The 21,886-nt window shown below is 39.7% G+C and overlaps 1 protein-coding gene across 1 annotated transcript; it reads right to left on the bottom strand.

The window, feature by feature from the left end:
- Positions 1-594: 594 nt before the first annotated feature.
- GCFC2 (GC-rich sequence DNA-binding factor 2) lies at positions 595-21,258 on the bottom strand. The gene is made up of 18 exons (XM_061990627.1): positions 20,861-21,258; positions 20,076-20,183; positions 18,606-18,767; positions 17,528-17,746; positions 16,458-16,543; positions 14,878-14,993; positions 12,964-13,150; positions 11,897-12,020; positions 10,204-10,282; positions 8,909-9,021; positions 7,978-8,177; positions 7,424-7,577; positions 7,024-7,145; positions 5,765-5,841; positions 4,936-5,002; positions 3,237-3,383; positions 2,144-2,268; positions 595-1,810 (listed from the first exon to the last, which is right to left on the bottom strand). The coding sequence occupies exons 1-18, from the start codon at positions 21,222-21,224 to the stop codon at positions 1,696-1,698; spliced, it is 2,565 nt and encodes an 854-aa protein (XP_061846611.1). The 5' UTR covers positions 21,225-21,258; the 3' UTR covers positions 595-1,695.
- Positions 21,259-21,886: the final 628 nt, after the last annotated feature.

Raw genomic sequence — 21,886 nt, 5'->3', positions numbered from 1 at the left:
AAAAAAAAAAAAAAACCTGTTTGTGATAAGAACACTACAGATGCTTTGAAATCAGTTTTGGAGAACTCAGCCAGTTTAAGCCAAAGCCTGTAATTTAGCGTAAGGTTCATGATGAAGTGCTCACAGTGTCCAAGCAGGTTCTCAATACAAGGACAGCTAGTTTCATAAAACTATTTCTAAGCTCAAATGCTAACTGCCTTCCTGTGGTTCACATCATTACAAGCCATCTTTCTTCCAGAAAGAGATCTACAGAGCTAAATTATGGTAGTAACATCTGGTACATTTTCATAACACCACACAAGGTTGGTCGCTTCAGGGGAGACCTTCAGCTGGAGTGAAGCAAAATACAAACGAGAAAAGCAACAGATTATGAGCTTGTGGTGATTGCTGATCAGCTGTTGCATTTCTGTTGCATTCTGAGAGGAAAACAACAAGAATTCACTATTGGAGAACAGGATTTGTAACAACTCCTAACTCCTGAAGGCTGTGAAAGCTAACCATGTCTGGGGGGTTTGGTTTTTTTTAAACACTTCTATTAACATTCTTGTCACACATTAAAGAATTGAATTGCAGGAGGCTCATTAACATGGCAAAATATTTATTTCCAAAATAAAATTGTTTTAAAAGTCCTCTTCTGTCTGTAACACTGACCAGAGCTATTTACAGTTAAAATATTTTACAAAAATATCTTTTTAACTTAAAAAAATTACAAAGAAATCATAGGGTTTAAGTCTGCAAGAGGGAACTTCTAGGCCTATGAGATTTTGGAGAAGTAGTTACAGGTAAACATACAGAGGCTGTAATGTGCAATACAGTTTCTACAATAAAGCATCCTTGTTATTCTGTAACAATATTTCTTGCAAATAAGCAAAATTATAAAACAGCAGAAGTCTAATAAGGGCAACAACGTAAGGTTCAGTAGATCTTACTGGGAAGCAAGAGGAATACTTCCTAGAGTTTCAGTTACTAGAATGTCACTGAAGACTGTGAGAAGCACAAGATGTCTGCTACAAAAAGCTTTGCAAAGCAGTCCGGTGTGACCACTCTGGGCACTTAAGTTCAATTAGTATCAATCACGCACAAAACGCCCAACACAAACTCCACCTTCACTACTTTTGCTCTTCAGATGTTCTCCTGTGCAGCTCTCGCCTCACTGAATCCACATTCACCACCAATAAGGAGTCATCAGTCAAACTGCTGACCTACACACCAGCTTCTCTGTTTCTGTACCAGCGTTCAAACCCCTGCACCATTATAAATTTGTTTCAAGGGATGGCTTCACAAGGACCCTGCCAACAGTCACTGCAGGCCACAAGTTAGAAGAACTCACTGCCTGCTAAGTCAGAACAAGATATGGCAATTCACACTGCAAATAGCTTGTCAAGCTGTCCAGCATCCAGCAGTGATCAACTCTAAGTACTTTTTTCAGGAATCCTTCCAAAAAGGATAAATCAAGCATTGTCTCACATTTTAGAAGGCCTGAACCATCACTTTACTTTGGCAACTGTAACCTCTAAAAAGATACCTCAACCCAAGAATAGGTGGCAAACAAACACAGGGGAAAAAAAAACCCAAATGTTTAACAATAAGACACTGCATCTTTGATTAGGCAGGATCCACTAATTAAATTTCATATTAGAACTTTTAGTGAGTAGAAGTGTCATTTCAGTAATAAAAGTGTTGGTTCAAGATTTTCTATTTCCTGATCATGGATTTAAGATGTTCAAGTCCGTATTCTTCAATGAAGTCTTCAACAATATGCAGAGCTTTGACTTTTACCAGCAGGAGAAGAATTTCTTTTGTTTCATCACTATGAAATAAGAAAAAAATAAAAAGGAAAAATTTTGAAGAGCACCTGCCTTAAGCACACTTCATTCATTTTAGAGTCAGATATTTCTCCTTGGCCACTTGTCATTGGGTGACCTTGGTGACACCGATCACCAACAGCACCCAAAACCTAGTGCCCCAAACTATCACATGAAACTAGAACTGCAGAAGTGCTTCTTCACACTATGGACTTGACTCTTACGTGAGGAGTGCATCCTTCAAAGTGTAAATACACAAGTCTTAAAGAATTTGAGAAATATTTAGCACGAGGTATTAGAGAAAGTGCCTGAATCCCACAAAAAGCTTCATCTATTACCTGTGGTTACTCCTGTGTAATGTACGGGCACACTGCAGCAAGTGCTGGCAGAAGTTCTGTAACTCGGGGAGGGTTGATCCACCGTTAAGATCTTGGAACCATCTTTCTGGGAAGCATGCAACCACCTGTTCACACACAGAGCATTTGGAAAAAGTTTAAAAAGAAAAAACCTTTCAACATGACCAGGTCTGATCACTCTGACAGGGGCTTTTTTGGCAGGTCCAGTCATTCTTAGTTGCATGTTTTATCTTTAAAACTAAGACTCATCATCATTACAAGTAGTTATTCTTAAGAACCTAGGGACTATTTGCTACAAAAGGCTTTGAGGCACCAAAGTCATTAAAAAAAATATTTAAAAATTTTAAATATTGTTTCATGCATCCTGGGGTGCTTCAAGAAGAGTGTGGCCAGCAGGTCAAGGGAAGTTCTTCATCCCCTCTACTCTGCCCTGGTGAGGCCTCATCTGGAGTACTGTGTCCTGTTCTGGGCTCCCTGGCTCAAGAGTGAACTTCTAAAGAAAGTTCAGTAGAAGGCTACCAAGACGATCAAGGGGTTAAAATATCTCTCTGATGAGGAAAGGCTGTGTGACCTGGAGCTGTTTGGCCTGGAGAAGAGAAGGCTGAGAGGGGACCTTATCAGCAACTACAAATACCTAAAGGGCAGGTGTCAAGAGGATGGGGCCAGTCATTTTTTTTCTGTAGTTTCCAGTGATAGAACAAGGAGTAGCAGGCACAAGCTGGAACACAGGAAGTTCCACTGAAACATGAGGAGAAACTTCATTGCTATGAGGGTGAGGGAGCCCTGGCACAGGCTGCCCAGGGAGGGTGTGGAGTCTCCTTCTCAGGAGGTTTCCAAACCCACTTGGACACATTTCTGAGTCCCCTGATGGCGAAGAATCTGTTTTAGCAGGGGGCTGGACTGGATGACCTCTAAAAGTCCCTTCCAACCCCAACTATTCTGTGATTCTGTTTAAGTTTTTTCTTCTTAAAAATATTCTACCTTCACTTTCAACTCCTCTTACTACAAAAAAAAATAAAAATAAAAAAAAAGCTTTTAGCATACACCCTTTTCCAGCAGACATGTTCTTTTTTACCTTATTACACTTCTCTATATTATCTGGCCCTGGTGGTGTGTTTGCGAGGTTCAGAAGAAGGTAACGATTGAGCAGCTTGCTCAGTCCCAAATCCCGGACTGTATCTTCTTGTACAATCCCATCCCAAAGCAGAACATTGGAGAGCAGCTGCAGTAACAAAGAAACACAGAATATGTATACTTGGTGGCTGGAGGTATTCTAAAACACAATATTAGAAGATTTATGTAAGGCAAAAGATAGTAGTATGTCCATCTAATCTCAGTACTTAAAACCCAAGATTCACACTCTCCAAACTGGCAGCCACTAATAAGCTGCATATAGTAAATAACCTCATCAAGTAAAATAATTCACTTTATATGTGTACATGAACATATGAATACATCCAACTCTCCAGGATTTTTGACAAAAGGATGCTCCACATCATAACAACAGAAAGTCTATGCAGGGCTTGGCATCGTGAATAGCATGGAATATTGGCTGGGTTTTTCATAGGGCTTGATGCATCTAAATCTCATCTTTACTGAGAATCCACATCTACTCCTATAGGAAACACATCTTAAGTAGGAACTGTATCACAGGCATTCAGAAATTCCCAACTCACCATCTCAAAAATAAAACTACATTGATGTGGTTATGTGGACACATAGTTATATTCTACAATATGGATTAGTGTAACTAATGGCATTTCTTAAGGCAAACAGCCATTTTCGGTGACCAAGTTGGTCATACATTAGTCCCCTTTCCTCTCATTATCAGGCCATGAAGGTCTTATGCACCAAGTAAGCAAATCAAACAGATTCTTTCTTCCCCTCTCTATCAGCCTCAAAATTCCTGGGCATCAGGTTGACTATTCCCCACCTTACCAGCCTTGAAAGTTCCAGACACCCATCCTGGGTGACCCCATTGGTGGTAATGCCCTGGCACAGAACACAGAAGTGTAACAGCACAGAGCGCACTGTCTATAAAATCCAGCGGTTACATGTCTGAAGGAAAACTTGCACCAGAACTGCTGCTGCACAGCAAGACCCACGAGCCTTTCTGGTGGCCAGGGACACCACCACCACTCTCTGCTTCCTCTAAGGACTGAGTGACTCAATCATGTTTCTATTCTTAATTATGACTATTATTGAAAGATTAGATATTAAGATTTGACCCGATCTGCAGAGGGTCCAGGTGCCTCAGAACAAGCTAAGCTGTGCTGTAAGTTCTGTGCCATACTGCTTACAAAGTTGTGCTACATTGGTTCTGACTATAAAAAAAACCCACCAAACTGACCATAACATGCTATGCTGATCATAAAATTCTGTTACAAAATAAAGCTTTAATTATACTTAAAACTTAGTGGCATCATCATTCTACTCAGGATCCCCAGGAGAACCTGTCTGTCCCTGTAGTGTCAAATAGGCCTGGTTGACCCACTCAAGGCAAAAAAGAAAGTCAAAATGAAACTAGCAGGAATAGATGGTCAGTTCAGAGTCTCTTTCAGAATATGTACTGGATGGGTAAGCAAAAATAAAGTGTCCACATACAGTTCCATTTTTAAATCATTGCATGTAGGTTGCACAGAGAACATGTCCTTCACTATCTGTTCTCATGTCACAGGAATCAGACCTGCCTCAAGGTGTATTTCCCAACTGACTGCAAAGTAACTTTTCTCTGAAATTAATTTCAAAGAAAAACACAGCTGTATTTTCTGTACCTTAACAGCTGACCAAAATCGCCTGTCTTGAAATTTTGAACACAGTGATGACTTGTCTTCCACGGTGCTGGGAAGAAGAAAAAAAAAAGGTAAATAGGGATTTTTGTTTGTTTGCTTTTAAGAGAAGACAAATAGACAATTGATCTCTTAGATTCTGATGAACGTTAATTCTGGATTTCTTTCAGCAGTGACGCTACAGCCAGAGTAAAGGTCTAGAGAAATAGATGTTGATTTGAACCCAATTGTAATACAACTACTATGAAATAATTCCTCATAAATTTACCAAGGGGAAACACTTGTGTCTACATTTCATGGACTAAGATCAAAGCAGCACTGCTTACAGCCAAACATCCTACACCAGCTTTAGCAAAGCTTCCCTCCTAGCTGTATCTTAACCCCTCATCTCCCAGACTCCTACTTATTTCTGTCTTTGAAATAGTGTCCAGTAACAGGCACCAGCAATAAAAAACTTGTTTTAGGAATGATGGGAGGAATTGGGGTACACATGCACATGACACCAGGCCACATAAAGTAATACAAGGCTCTCACATAGAAGTGGCTGTGCTAAAATCAGAGCATGGACCCTGTATGTTGAAAAGCATTTGGTTACAAGAGAAAAAAAAGCATTGAGATAATGGGAGTTATCCTTATTAGAAAAGGGTTGTAAACAGGAATAAGGCTTTGTAACCTTTCCTACAAGTCAAACAGCAGAAGGCATGTTGGTTCCATTAGGTGTTAGACATCTACAATATTTCATCTACCTCTGGAGCAGAAAAGTAAAGAAACTAAAAAAAAAAAAAAGTTTCTAAGACCCCTAGAGTCAGCTTACCTTTTAGGATACAGAGGAATAAAGACATCTTCCTCTATAGACTTCTTCATTCTTAAGACAATCATGTCCATCAAATCCTATTAAAAAATAATTATTAATGTGCCCTCACAGAAAATGTTCCATTTGTAACAACTTCAATAGTTATTTTGTTCATCTAGAAGTGTGACATGTTAAAGATCAGTCAAGTTGTCACTTCTATATAATACACCCTTAGACCATGAATATATTAAAAACTGTAGACAAGTCACAAAAATAAAAAACTGACCAAAAAAGTCAGGACTTTTTAAAAGATGAAGTAATTTTCCTAAGTGAGGTGCTTTTTAACATGTTACTTTGTAAGGCAGCAGGACAACTGTACAGATTAACGGCAAAATAAAGTTACACACATAGGATCTGCATTAAAAGCTATGAAATTCTATATAAAATATATTAAACTATAATAACTATGATAATATGCATTTTTAGGCAATATGCTTTATAATATGCCATAAATTGCCACCTAGATTTTTTAAAAGGCTTTTTATTCATTTAAAGTACTGCTTTTAGTTTACTTTGTGCACAAGCGATATCTTGGCTAAGGTCAATTATACTACTGCAAGTTATGGTTTCAAATCGGTAACCTTTGGAAGACTCAGAGGGTAAAAACATCCCCTTTAAAATATTTCTTTTCACACTCAGAGCTTAATCCTCCATCCCATTACACCAGTTTTATACTAGATAAACCTCCAGATTTACATAAGAATAAAACTGGAATCAGGAGGAGGAAAGGTATGCTACAGTGACTAAAGGTATAAAAAGAATTATTAAAAGATTGCTAAGATGACCAAAGCAGTGTCTCAGCCAAGTAACCTTTAGGGATTTTCAAATGCTACATCTACTTTATAAATAAAAGCTTAAGTGCATTACTACATTTAAAGCTCAAATTCTGAAAGACAATGAAATGCAAATCTAAATTCTAATGACTGTCTTTGTGGTGAGGCATGATTAGATCTACAATCAGATTCTTAACAGATACAGGCAGAATTTTTCCAGGAACAGGAGTTAATTTCTGTTTCAAGAGCATTCCATCTCCCATCATCTTCAATGACAAGCACATCAGAGAGCTGGAAGTTTAACTGTTAAATACAGTGACAAAACAAAAAAGTTTGTCCTGAACTCAGCCAGTCCAGGACAATGATCTAAGTGCCCATGGGAGCACACATGCGAAATACACGCAGTGGATAAAGATCCCCATTCTCAAATACCACTGGAGCTTTTACCTCTTTTGCTTGACTGCGTTTATTTTTAGAGAGGACACGTTTCTCGAAGATGTTATTGCAAAGCCGTATGAGGTTCTTTGTTTGTGAAGTAGACAAAGGATCCCACACACTCTTTACAAATGCTGAAAACAAGAATAGGAATTTATTTTATTCACAAGATGCAAATAGTTATCCACTCTATTTCCAAGGCATTACAATGTAACAGAAGTAAGCATGTAAAAAAAGTAAGCCTCTCACAAGAATCTTAAAGAGATGCTACCTTGGCCTCACTCTGACGAACAACATAATCCCTACACTACACCTTGGAGCATCACTATGTAACTAACTTTTGGCAGTTATCACTTATTTAAGGTTTGATTGCCTAGCTGCTGTGAACGTTTTTATGACAATCTTACTATACCTGTAATTTTGGGAAGAATAGTTTTTTCAATCACTCTAGGCAAAACTTCTCCATCAGGATCATCAGCTCTTTTTGATTCAGATATGTTTTTGGCATCACTGAATTCTTCTATAGCTCTGAACCAGGGCATCTCTTCCAACTCTGTAAAATTCTCCTGAAAAATCATTCCTGTTAGTTGTTCTCCAGGTCAGGGTTAAGAGAAAAGCTCCATCCAACAACAGCACATATTCCCACTTAGTTTTAGATCCAGCACTGAATAGGCCAAAACAGCCAATCAGGAAAACTAGGTTTAAAGCTAGAATTTAAAGGGTGAGATTGTTAAAGTGTCTTCAAATAACTCAGGAGAATTCTTTTTACACAAAGAGTTGCAAAAGCAGCCAAATGTAAAGGGAAAGGAGAAAGCTAAGAAGATTGTAACTACGTGCTTCAGTTTTTAAGACCAGCACAGTATCATATTCCTGTTCATTCATAATGCACTGTGCTATGTATAGGGAAACAATCACTTTTCATATTAATGCATAATACATAAACAATTTGACAGCTGATACACGTACCTCAAGAGGATTCCAATTTATTAACTGAATTCTGATCAATGGATTTAGTAGCTTAGGCAGGCAGAAACTGATATAAGCATCACAGTAAGAGTCAGGAAACTTCTCTTTCCATTCCTGGAATTTCAACAGGATTTTTCTGATGTCACAAAAATCTGCATGTACATCTTCAAAGACTTTCCTACCATCCTGTAAAACGTTATCTATGGATAATATTCATTGGGAATAAAAAGAAACACCACAGAACTTATTGAGGCATAAGCTAAAGAGTTTATGCATCTATAAGACATAAGAAATATTTGGTATTTGTCATTTATCTTTGACACATCTGACAGTGAAAATACACAGTTTCATTGAAGCTAGTTTTCCCACTCCCTGGAAAATCCAGTTTCAGAAGAAAGTACTGAGTGAAGACCAAAAAAAGTGCAAGTTCCGTCATTATCTATTCCATAGATTTATACAACCACTGTGGTTCAAACTTTATTCCACAGTGACAAAATTTCAGACACAAAAACCCCTCTGTTGTTATCTAAAAGTATTATACCTTTCCTTGCTCCTCTCACTCCATTCATTCAAGATAATTAAAAGCACCAACTTTTAATTCACTTTTCAGAAAATGATTTTATTATTCAAAACAGGTTGTAATATTGCATTGAGTACTGTCAGATCAGCTTTGGCTGACTCTAAAAGAGCTTAACTTCTAGTTGAAAGTCATGCGTAATGCCACTACCATGTAATTCGTACCAGAAGAAATTGATACTTATTCTCATAACTCATTAGTCACCACTGTCTGAATCCATTTATTTCTTACAGTGTGTAACTAAGTAACTCAAATGGAGTATTTATTCACCTTTTATGAAAGAAAAAAAAATCATTAAAAAAATATCAAGAGAGAGGTTTTTTTCTAGGACATCACAGTAAGACTGTCACCAACCTTTGCTTGTCTGAAACTCATTCACCTCTGTGGGAGTCAGCTCGTCATCACTCGACATGCCTTCATGGTGATCAGCTTCTCCCGAATGCTCTCTCGCTTGCCGTCTGCAAGTCCTGTATTTGGTACGGAGCTCAAATGAGTTACCCTCCCCAGAAGGAAGTTTAATGAAAAATGATCTGACTTCAAAGAATATACTAAAAGCAAGTTGCAAGAGCAACAGTCTAAGGGAACACCGTCAAGGACAAATAGTAACTCTGTTACCACAATGACACAGAAATTGTGGAAGAAGGAGCTTTGGGAACTGTGTTAGACCAGCATGTCTGATCCTCCCTATGAACCATGCAATAACCTTCATCCCATTCCCATCGATGAGGCTAACAACTCATCCCATCTGAAACGCTAAATATCTATCATGGTAGGGGACATTAACAGTTTTGGTGTGCTGAGGTCTCAGTCTTTGACGTCTCAGTTCTGGACCACTTGTGCAGCAATCCACATAAAAAAATTGTGACAGCACCTAAGCACCAGTTGAGCTCAAGAAACTATTGTCATGACACCAAGAATCACAAGACTGCAAAATCAATAGCTTGCATCTCTGCATCACAGGAAAATGATATATTATTTGAAAATAATATTGCATGAATACTTCTATACAGATATTTACATCACTTAGCACTAGAGCTTAACTGCTTCAAGTAAAAGTTTTTATTTTATTATTTATCACCCATAAAAATTCTAAGGTTCTTGCTGCTTCAAACTGCACTTAGGAGTTGAGGCACCAATGCAAGTGAAAAATTTTGGCAAAAAAAAAAAAAAATCAGCAGCAGTGTCTGAACACTATAATATTCAAAATGTAGTATCCAGCCTACACTGATAGCAGGGGAGGGTCTAGAGATTGCTTTGCTTCATTGGCCACCACCAGCACCCCAGCAGCAACAATACTACAATGACTTTTTTGCTACGTAATACAATAATACCAAAATGTATTTCTGTACAAAGTCGTAATTTCATTTATTATGACAAGGCAGAAAAGGCTTCTGTCATATACTTCTGTAAATAGACTCACTGAGACACGTTCATTTAAAATAACAAGATCTATTAGCACTCAGATTCAAATCAACATGGAAGTCACCTATGTGTTAAACGACAAGTACTTTGAATTTTGGAAAGCAAATATCTATTTTTTGTACAATTTCATTTAGTAATCCTACATGTTTACATTCATCACTGCATAGACAAAAATACAGCATGTGATATGTTTACCACAGTTAAGTGTACATATACATAATACCTACCTTCTGTGTTCACACATTTCCAGAAGCTGTGTCTTCTCAGTCCCTTCAAATCCACCATTAGTTGGTCTGTCATTCCCACCTATCATAAGACAGAAACAGCCAAAAATAAAATGGTGTGATTTTTAAGTTCCTATTTCTGGTTTTCTTCATTTGGAAAAGAGACAAAGAAAAATAAAATCTCCTGAGCTAAACTAAGTGCACCTTGTCAGATGTGGTTGTTCCCTGATGAAAAGGTATTATGACACTCCAGTCAATACTCCCTGCTTCCCAATCACAGAAGAGAGAGCAAGTACCTTCCACAATAGGTTCTTTGCAGTGTAAAGGCAAGTGTAGGGATCTACCTTCATCTGCATGTCAAAAACTAAGCCATATAATAATTCAGAATAACTTTCAAGATCTTGTTCCAACACTGTAATGGAAGTTCGATCCCTGATCTACTCTGTTCAGAGAATCATGGAATTGTTTGGTTAGAAAAGACCTTTAACATCATCGAGTCCAGCCACTAACCTAACACTGCCAAAGACTATGTGGCTTCCCGACGTCTCTTGCTACCTGAGTGGTCGCTGACTGTGTGACTCATTATTCCTACCCTGATTCCTGAGGCTAACACAGAAGTAGAAATTAGAAGCATTTTCTAATTCAGTTATTCACTCTTCACTGTCTGCTTAGTGTACAACATGGCAAAAAAAAGGGTACCACTACTGAAGCATTATGTAAGAAAAAGTAGCCTTTCCGCTATTTTAAATACAAGTAGGACCATAAGAAACAAAAGTGCTGCTAAACATGCAAGTACAGTCTTATTCCTAGTGATCGGGAAGTAAATTTTTTATGGCAACTACTATTATTGGACTATCCTTTTCTCCTTAACAGCTGCTGTTAGTCTGTTACACTATTTTACAAATCATACAAGCTGTTAGCTTTCTCTAGCCAGCAGTTTATCCTGTGTAGTGACAAGACTGAACCCATATGATTAGTAGATAACAAAAACTAGTGCATCTGGCCTCCATCTGTTACCAGCAGCTCCAAGCATATTGCTCTTAGCTTTGCCTACACAGTTTTAAAGGGTTTGGAAGTTTGGGGTGTTTTTTTTTTTACAATAGCAGCAGCTAAAGATTCACAGGACATACAAATAATACATTGGTATGAAACAAAACAGGATGAGAAAATTCTAAGTTTTTCCTACAGTGACTGAAAAACAACATTTTTAGATAAAACTTTCACACAAAGTTGCTTCTTTCTTCATCCCCTTCCCTTCACGTGTCCCCTTCTAATTTGACATCCCCATTCTGAACAGGCACATAGCCTTAAAGATACTCTCACGTAAAGGTGACAATGCCAAATAAACACCCTTTTTCATATGTTCACAGAATTGCACAGAAAGCAAGTCTTCTCCAATTTAGGACTTACCGGAAAACTGACCCTGTTTTTAAATACTGATCTGAAGTGAATAACTAGGAATCTACAAAGTACTTGGTCACATCACATCCACTATTAAACCAGAGAAAAATCAGTAACATGAGTGTTACCGAGGTAAAGATTTCCGTTGAGGTATAGTACAACACACTTACTGAAAATAGGAAGGGGAAAGGAGAATAAAAAGGTGAAAATTAAGAACTTGATCCAAAATGTAACTGTATATTTCTGCTCAGAGTAACTATTTCAATCATAAAATAACTTCTAACTTCATACTAACTTGTCGTATGTCGAATATAAGCAGATTCGTTTTTCAGCTCCTCTTGCCTTCGTTTCGATACTCTTGTGGCTTGTTGCTGAAGAAGCACATGTACAGCCAGTTCTAGCTCATTAATGTATTTCAGCTGAAATGGTGTAAACAACAATCAGGTTTTCAATTCATTATAATCCCCAAAGAATGAATAAACAATAGCTTCCCTGGGTTTTCAGTATAGCCATGAAATTAAAATCAAGGCATCACAGGTTGAAAAGTAAATTCCTGGCCACTGGAGTTTTCAGGCTTTTTTGTAAGGCTCAAAAAACATCAACTAAATGACAGTTGCTCATTACAGGAATATCCAAGACCTCATACAAAAGGGTTTAACGGGACACTATTGGTGCAGTTTGCTTGGGAGCCACTGGCCATTAAACAACACGTATTTGTTAACTGCCTTTTTTTTCCTCTTTAAAGTTACATAATGAAACCCACAACTGCAATGCAATTAAGTGACAATTTGGTATCACCATCAGAGGTTAAGAGGTTACTTTGACTGAGGCCAAATTTTAGGTGGCTCCTCCCCCTCTCCCAACCTTATTCTTTTTAAATACATAGTTTGGAGTTCAGAAGACAGATGGTGCAGATAACGTAGACAAATTCTCACACAGCTCTGCTAATTCAAGCCCTTCCTCAACCTAACACAAAATCCTTACTAACTGCCACACACCCTCGGTAAACACATTTCAAGAAATCCCAAAAGTGAACTTAAGCACCACCTCTCATTCAACTTTGGTGTCCTCTGTTTACTAGACCTGCAGAAAACTCCCTCCAATAACACTTTGTTTGCATCCAACAGAATGTAGTGAGATCATAGCTTAAGTTAGTACCCCTGTCTCAACTTGATCATTACTTAAGGTCAGGGTGTGTTTGTTTTCCCTGTATCTTGTCTCCTGTTCCATTAAAATTTCTGATAGAACTGATTTTTAACTGAGTGGTTTCCCTCATCATTTCCAAATGAAAACTCCACATCTGTCATTGACAGAATGCAGCTCTGTCATATGAAAAAAAGGGAAGGAGGAAAATAGACATACTTTTTCATTCAAACAGTCTATCAAGTTTTCTACATATGTTTTCATGGTCCTGTAGAATTTGTAATTTAAAGCTGCATCTGAAGACTTCTCTAACTCCTGGACAGTCATCTTTGAACTCTCAATGTCCTCCACATATTTTTCATACTCCCTCTGATGGGCACGGTGCACATCTTGTAATGATGTTATCCTAAAAAAAAAAAGAGAAACCCAGACAATTAAAGCTATTTCCACATTAACAATTGATACATACTAAAATAATTTTCCAATTATAATCACATACAAAAATCTTTGCTTGTGCTAATATAGTATTGCACTTGAGCTAAGAAGCACTGAAAGATTTATCCATGCCAACATTTGCAGAAGCATGGGGTATGGACAAGCATCATACTTTGGAGACACAAATGTCACTAGTCTTGAAAGCACCACTGACATTTTACCTAGAACCATCAATATATTACGTTTACCAAAAGTGTAAGAAAACAGATGTTGTGGTATCACATTAAATGGATTCTATCCAACTCCATCTGGGGAAAACTATAGCTCACATCAGCATGTCCATATTAGTATAAGTTGTGTGGACAGTAGTACCTATAAGCATTCACCATGTGCTCGCTACTAAATACAAATGAATCAAGGATTCTAGCTACTTGAGGGGCTAAAATCCAGGAACCTATGTCTACAGTTGTCACTACTAGGTAGGTAGCACAGGAACAACTACATGTATTACAATTCTGCTTCCTCTTTCCCCCCCACCTTTCTCTCCTTACATATCCCAAGCGATTTTTCAGCTTGAATAAGTCTGTAAGAGAACCAAAAAACAGACTTACTTCACTTGCCTAAAGTAGGAAACACTTCCCAACGAAAATAACTAAATCAAGATATTGCTGTCTATTGTGCTAAACTAAGTTTTAAAAAGCTATTTCAGCATTTAGCATGTTAAACACACCTATAAAGTTTACAACAAACACATTCCCCCTTCCATTCTTGCTGTTTTCCAGATAGGTTTCCCACTCTTGATAGCTTTATTCTCATTTTCTTTTTCTTTGACTCTGTACATCAATTCCTACTTCATTTAATTCATTCCTTTCAGGTGACTACAGCAAGCATACAATTCCATAAAAATATTTAGTTCCATTTACTTGCAGTTCTTTAAACAAGCAGGTCAATGACAGTCTGTACAAAGCAAAGCATACACAGAGACAGCTCAGTGCAAGTCCATAGTGTATATTTATGTTTCAGTTGTATAATGTTACTTCTCTAAACTTATCTGAACAGCTGCTTCATAGTGATCTGAGAGATGACAGGGGATGGCTTACCTTAGCATGCCTGACCCCAGCTGTCCTTCCCACATACCCTCTAGGAGGTTCCCACTTCCACCCCAGAACACTTCAGCTGACTATACAACAGCTGTTGAACTGCTAAAGAAAAAGTCACAGCCATGAACACTACAAAAAAGAAAAATCAAGGCAGGTTCTAATTTGCCTAAATAGGCTGCAGAGAATTTGCTGCTTTAGCAAATTAATTCTTTTGGCAGTTGGTGTAAGAACCACCTAAGAGGGGCAGGATTGCCAGCTCCATCTGCCCTGGTTAACATTTTGCTTGCTTGTTGGGCAAAAACAACATTGCTCCAACACTCCTCTCAAGAAGTAGCAAGCATGAAAAGCTGCTGCCATTTAAAAGAAGTTATTTCCTCAAGCCCTAGTCGGTAAGACACTACTGAAAATTCCAAACACTCCCCTACAACAAAGCATTTTGTCATACTTGGCTGGACATAATCGTAGGTATATTATACATGAAACAACCGTCCAAAAATCCTCCAGTGATCTAGAAAAAGACTAAGACTTCGAAGCTATCATCTCTCATTCTGTGGTAAAAACTCAGGACAATTCAAACCTTCCGTAGAGTGGGATTTACCTTTCAGTGAGTCGCTTCTTCACAATTTCCAAGTTCACAGGTGGTAGAGAAACAGAGGGATCAAACTTTGGCTTAGCTGGCTGAGATCTATGCTGGGAAGCATCATCATAAGTTTCCTACAAGAAATTTCTAAGTTTTAATACATCAGTTACACAAGTCTTCCCTCAACAAAACGTATAATTCAAATACACATGGCACACGATATAAACGTATGTATTGCAGTTAATCAAATTAAGTACAGAAAATGTTGTGCAGAAAAGTACAACAAAAGCAAAGAAAACTGAAAGTATAAAAAATTGTACAAAAATATATAGTGCATATACATATAAACAGCAATAATTAATGCTTGTATCATTAATCTGTAATTGAGGGTACACTTCAGTTACTGTCTGGTCTGAAAATACTAATAGCTTTCAGTAATGTAAAATGCCTGTACGCTGATAGCTGAGATATTACAAATATCAAGATTATAGATATAAAATGTAGAAAAACTACAGCAAATGAATGATAATATCTGATTTTAGTCACATCTTGCTTTAAAAAAAACACCACATTTGAATATATTTATGATAAATTATTTGGCACTCGGTCATTAAATATTCTATTTTCTCGTAGTAACTTGCCTACTTCCTCTCCCCAATATGTGAGAATGGCCACTGGCTTTGTCAGAAGGTAGCAAAAGTCAGATTTTTCACTCTCAGCTCAAAAATGATCCTACTGAATTCCAATGAAATTAAAAGACACTTTGCATTCTAAGGTAGAAAATGGTATATTAAAATCTAGCCAAAGCACAATCAGTTGAAGCAATCACATCCACAACTAACAAGCTCTGCCACTAGAAACTGTTGCAGTTTCCTGAACAGCAGAAATAAATAGCTTCCCACGAATGACTATGAAGACCTGAGAATACCAATCATATTAGATTTTAAATTCAGCAGCAGAGAGATATAACTTTCTCCCAGTTCCTGTAATACCTCCTGCACGAGTTAAAAATTTCTACAATTTTCTGTTCTGACAAAGCATTGGTTACTGCAGTTACCTCACTCTGGACCACTCTGATCCAGAGTAGGTGATTCAAGCCAGAAACAAAAATTGCAGCTCATCAGAATACACAGTTTATTTTCGCCAATTATTTACCAGAAAAAGAGATGACAGAATTCTGCTGAACTGTGAATTCTCACACAGCCATTCAACAAAAATTTAGCATAATAGAATAATTTTTGGTTTGTGACTTTTAAACATTTCCATCACTTGCAGACTCTTGCTTTCAAGATTCCTTGCAAACCGTCAAAGAAAATCGGGGTTCAGAATTTTAGTCTCTGCTTCTCAGTCTTCCATCACATATGGGTATCTGCCTTTGAGGCAGACAATATCCTGATTCTGATCAGCTAGACAGGTATTACAGATGTTCATATCATCTTCCCATACCGTTAGATAACATTTTCCCTGAAGAATCAGGGTATAGCTTCCCAAAAACCATTCTAATGAGAGAACAGGAAGGAGTTATGACAGCACTCCAAGCAAGCTCTCTCGCCTATGAGCAAAATGCAACTTCCAGTGGTTAGGAAAGCATGTGTCACCTGCGAGAGTTTAATGGCTTTCTTTATTTGCTGTTCTTCCCACTTGATTTGTGCTTCATCTTCACTTGACTCATCACTCACAGACACTAAAAGTTAAAACAATCACGATTAGATACAATTACATCCTTTTTCTCCTTCCTCTAAAGCAACAATGGCTCTCCCAACCACACCTGGGAAATGATATATACAAAAAAAGGCAGATAAACTGCAGATGGAGGACAATCAAGCTGAAAGGCAAGGAAGCCTTGGAAATGGCTAGTTGGACTTGTATAATTCACACTAATATTAATTTCCCCAACATACTGTTTCTCAAACAACTACTCCTGCATTAGGAGCTGCACAAACATCTCCGTTTTATGTCTCAAAGCAAAGCTGTGTATAGTACATGTAACTAAGAGTGTAAGTACGGGCTACAACACAGGGAATCATACTATACACAGAAAATCCTTGACTACTCAAAAACATACACTCTACTATAGACACAAAACCATCTCATTAGCATTCATTAGAATTATAGAATGAGCTCGTAGTTCTGTATTCTTCATAAACCTTAATCAGATAAAGGAAACCAATGCTTCATAAACAAAAGTATAAGCAACTGTAAGAGGGTGCAAGCAATGGAAAGGACAGAAACGCTTTGTGTGAAATCGTTTTTTTTTACTTCAAAAGGACTGAGTTGTTGTGGGGTTTTTCTTCCTTTTTCAATAACAATCATAATGTCAATGCAGGGAGAGAACTCAGAAGAGCAAACCACAAGCAGCAGCCAGGATTTACAGAAACTTTATTTACATTAGATGCTCTACCTCCTACAAGTCTTCTTTTTGCAGTCAACAAAGACAAAAGTCATTTTTTAAGTGTTTCTGAGAGCATCCTGCACCACTGTTTGGGAGAGACCTGAAGCAGGGTAACATCCCAGATAAACCCCAAGTATCAGCTGTACAGTCTTTTGCCAAAACCCCTGAGGAACATGAGCCTCACACTGAGCTCACTCTTTACTGGTGAAGCTCCACATTCTTCCAGACTTCAGTAAAACAAAGTCACAACTACTGGGAGAAATGGCACAAACTCACCCATGTGTTCAGTCATCCTCTGCCCAAGAGTTCTCCTTTTAGGAACAAAACTGAGATTCTTCATATCAAACTCATCTTCACTCTCTAAGTCACTGCCTTCTCTTCTCTGAGAGACCTGATGACTGTTTGAAACATCCAGTGGAAGATAATCAGCCTGTGTCCTGGCTAAGTGACGTTTCCTCCGAGCAGCCTCAATACCAGCTGCACTGGGGACATTACCTGCATTGAAGAGGAAGAAAATAAATGAAACAACTAAAAGTAATATTCTGTATCATTCTTGTGCTGGTTTGCGCTGAGACGGAGTTGATTTTTCGAATATCTGGTTTGGATCTGTGCTGAAAACAGTGATGATAATACAGAGATGCTTTCAGTATTGCTGAGCAGTGTTTACACAACATCAAAGCATATTCTGCTTCTCACCTCACCCCACCCCACCAGCAAACAGAGGAAGAACAAGTGGGCAGCTGTGTGGCACCTGTGTGTCAGCTGAGGTTAAACCACACAGCTCCTAATGTTAGTACCAAAAATCAAATCACCACAGTTCAGGTTCTCTCTACAATTCTGAATATAGGACACAAGATATTTTTCTATTAAGCTTACTATGGTGAATATAAACAGATGAAAAAGCATCCTTAAAAAGTGGCTCTCAGTTCAAAAACAAGGCTCAGCCTTTTTTTTTTTTCTTTAAAATAAATTGCTGTTAGCCTGTCCTTACTTTTTCCAGCTCCTCTAAAGATCATGGTTACCAAACTTTGTGAACCCAAGTTTTACAAATGAGGTTATATTTCAGTCTCATTAAGGGAATTGTGCATCATTAAACAGAAATGTTTTGCTCCCTTTCTTCCAAAATCTGTGGTCATAATTTGCGACCCATTTCCAAAATTAATATAGAAATACATCTGCAACCAAAAATATTGGGGAACCATCAATAATCTTTCAGAAGAAGGGTAGCCCTGACTCAGCATGAACCTTACATGATTTAAGCTGAGTGGGATTCATCTCATCTACCCTCTCATGTACTTCCAACAAAGAATGTTGCAAAAAAACATCCTTAAAAAAAAAAATCCAGGTAACTAACCTGGTGATAAATCCTTCCTTCTCTGTGGAGAGCTAGATTTATTTTCAGAGTCTGAGCTGTTGTAGCCCTCACTTAATGAAGAAAAATTTTCATCCTCCTTCTCCTCTTCTTCTTCATGAGTCCCTTTAGTGCTGCCAGTTCCAGGCTCCAATGGGCAGATTTCTGGTTTAGGGGAAAAAAGGCAAGATTGACGATTTTGGTTTCAGCTGATGTTCTATAAGTAGTTACCAGCAACTGTTCACACCTTGCTGCAGCAAAGACTGGTGACTGTCTACCTCCACTTGTCACCAAAACACATCAAATTTTCCAAAACTCCAAGATAGTAATTTACAAGCCAGTTCTTGTCTCAAAGCATCTGTAATAATTCTAGACTAGTTTGTTCTTCTGAGACACAGAGCACATTTACACGCATAAAAGCAACAATATGAGCTCCTAGATGACACCTGATTAATATCCTGACAGATCACAGAATGTTTGCATTCATCACTCTTGACTTTATAAACTCTTTTTAGAAAGCAATTCTTTTGATACACAATGGGGAGGTCCTTATTTAAACTATAAAGCCTTACATATGCCTGTCTTGTCTCCACTTATCTTTGAATTCTTTAAAAACGTTGATTTCTCTTCATCTGCCACTACATCTTCCATAAATACTCAGTCTACTGAACAACAGAACCTTTTACAAGAGTATGAGGTATATCTTCATAAGAAGTTACTAAGAAAACTTACCCTCTCATCTGAATCACAATCTCAAAGGGAATTACTTGTCAATCTTATTTTTATCCAATAGCTTACTTTTATCTAATAGTAGCAATTAGGGTATATTCATGAATAGTCAAGAGGTGTCAAAAGGGGAGTAGTGGGGGGAACTTTTAGATACACCTGTTAAAACACACAAACCCCAAATACTCCAACAGGAAATTTAATGTAGTTCAATGAAACTAGGAACACTACCAGAATAATCAAGGCTACTGACTGTATCAAATTAAAATCTTCAAATGCTGTAGTAGTGCACAGTTTAATAACCCAAAGTTTAAAGTTTACATTAAGTCTTAACAAAGAAGATCCTACTGAAGTCACATTTTCTGTCAGTGAAAATATCGAGCTCAAACTGCATTTTGACAGCAATAAGCAGAGGATAATTGCCACACAGTTCAAAAGATATGATGCTGAAGTGTAGATTTTTTTCTTTTAATAAATCTTTTTAACTATGTTCTACAGAGGTTCTGCAAAGCAAGGTCTTCTCAAGAACAGCTTCCAAACTCTCATATGGGGGTCACATGGAAAACAATTTCAGCACCAATAATTTAAAACAGCACAGTAACATTGTATATATATTATCCCAGGCCCAATCAACAACTAAAAAAAACCCAACAGCAGCATTTGCACATTACTTCTCAGTTACTGATTTTGTAAAATATTTCCATGTAAGTATTTCATAAAATGCTTAACTGAAAAAAAAGTACTTACTTTTGTTTTCTTCCGTTTCTGTTTGTGCAGGTAGCAGGGCTTCCTTCTTTTGGATTCTGAAGGTTACTTCATTGAAGGATGGCTTTTTAATTTTAAAATATTCATCACCTAGTCAGATAAAACAAAATGATTCTGAGTAACATTAACAGAAAGAGCAGAATACTTGCATATATTTATAAAGTACATGTAAATTCTATGTATGCACAGTATATCTTTTTAAGTTCTTGCTGCATTAATTAGTTCTAGGGCTTTATCACTCAAGATCCACCGCCTCAATTTAAAATCGTGCAGCTCAGCCCCCTCAATACAGCATCACTGTATTGCTGAAACATATTGTTTCTTTGTTGTCTGTGTCCACCCTAAAGTGACTCCTGGAAGCTGCCATGACCTGTCTCATGTCATCAACCACAACAGCAACACCCCAGAAGAACGAATCAAACATTTAAGTTTCAGGTATTTAAGTTAGTTCATCATCAACTATGCTGGTCATGGAATTACAATACTATCTTACTCTTTCCTCTGGTTCTTTCTGCTCTAAGACGCTATCAAAAGCTTCCCAGCCCTAAGCAGTGTCACGTTCAAAGTGATTTTACATGGGTTTCTGTTACACACCCTCACAACAGCCTTATGCACAATACAGCGTTCCTCGTTTCGATCACAAAGAAGCATAAAGGTGACTCGCTGGCCAGGCGGTCCAGGCTCAGCCATCAACCCCCTGCGGCCCGCTCACCCGAGCTCCAGCGCGGTTGCTCGGGGATGCTGAGGCTGCGCTGCCGACCCCTTACCGTCCCGCTCCTCCTCACTACCGAAGCTCAGCAGCACCTTCGTCCCCCGCGCGGGCCCCGTTCCGAGCAGACGTGGCGCCTGGAGAGTAGTCGCCCTTCCACTCTCCTTCCGGCCCCCGGGACTGCCCGCCGGCTCCTCTAGGGACAGCAGCCCCTCCGCTGCGAGGGCCCTGGCCCTCTCGGGCGGCGTGACGGCGGTTCCGGGATCTCCCTCGCCCTCCTCAAGCTCCGCTTCCTGCTCGGAGTCGGAGCCAAGGGCTGGCGGCTGGGGGACGGTAGCGAGCGGCTCCGGCTCCTCATCGCTGCTGCCGCTGGACGCTGCGCGCCGCCGGCCGCGGAAGTTGCGCGGGGGGCGGCGGAACATGCCGCGCAGCGAACAACCGCTCAGCTTGGGCGTGCGGCGGAACGCATGCGCCACGGCCCCAAAGCTCCGCCCACTGCCCCGCGCCAGGGCAACGCTGTCCAATGAGGACGAGGCGACGCCTCCCAGCCTTTAGCCGCTGAGGAGCCCGGGGCTGCCGGGAAGGGTGGGGAGGCGGTGCCGGGAGGGGAGGAGGCGGCACCGGGAGGGGAGGAGGCGGTGCCGGGAGGGGAGGAGGCGGTGCCGTGAGGGGAGGAGGCGGTGCCGGGAGGGGAGGAGGCGGTGCCTGGAGGGGAGGAGGCGGTGCCGGGAGGGGAGGAGGCGGTGCGTGGAGGGGAGGAGGCGGTGCCGGGAGGGGAGGAGGCGGTGCCTGGAGGGGAGGAGGCGGTGCCGGGAGGGGAGGAGGCGGTGCCGGGAGGGGAGGAGGCGGTGCCGGGAGGGGAGGAGGCGGTGCCGGGAGGGGAGGAGGCGGTGCCTGGAGGGGAGGAGGCGGTGCGTGGAGGGGAGGAGGCGGTGCGTGGAGGGGAGGAGGCGGTGCGTGGAGGGGAGGAGGCGGTGCCGGGAGGGGAGGAGGCGGCGCCGGGAGGGGAGGAGGCGGCGCCGGGAGGGGAGGAGGCGGTGCCGTGAGGGGAGGCGGCGCCTGGAGGGGAGGAGGCGGTGCCGGG

Source organism: Colius striatus, chromosome 2 (assembly GCF_028858725.1).
Source record: "Colius striatus isolate bColStr4 chromosome 2, bColStr4.1.hap1, whole genome shotgun sequence".
In the NCBI taxonomy this organism is placed as follows: domain Eukaryota; kingdom Metazoa; phylum Chordata; class Aves; order Coliiformes; family Coliidae; genus Colius; species Colius striatus.
The sequence above is the reverse complement of the archived record's forward strand: the minus strand, read 5'-3'. Positions and strand labels throughout refer to the sequence as shown.

Coding starts and splice junctions, on each gene's coding strand:
- GCFC2 (XM_061990627.1), bottom strand. CDS start 21,224: ATGTTCCGCCGCCCCCCGCGCAACTTCCGCGGCCGGCGGCGCGCAGCG. Junction 13,151..14,877: donor AAGAAGCGACTCACTGAAAG/GTAAATCCCACT, acceptor TTTTTTTTTTAG/GATAACATCATTACAAGATG. Junction 2,269..3,236: donor ATATAGAGAAGTGTAATAAG/GTAAAAAAGAAC, acceptor GTGTGTGAACAG/GTGGTTGCATGCTTCCCAGA.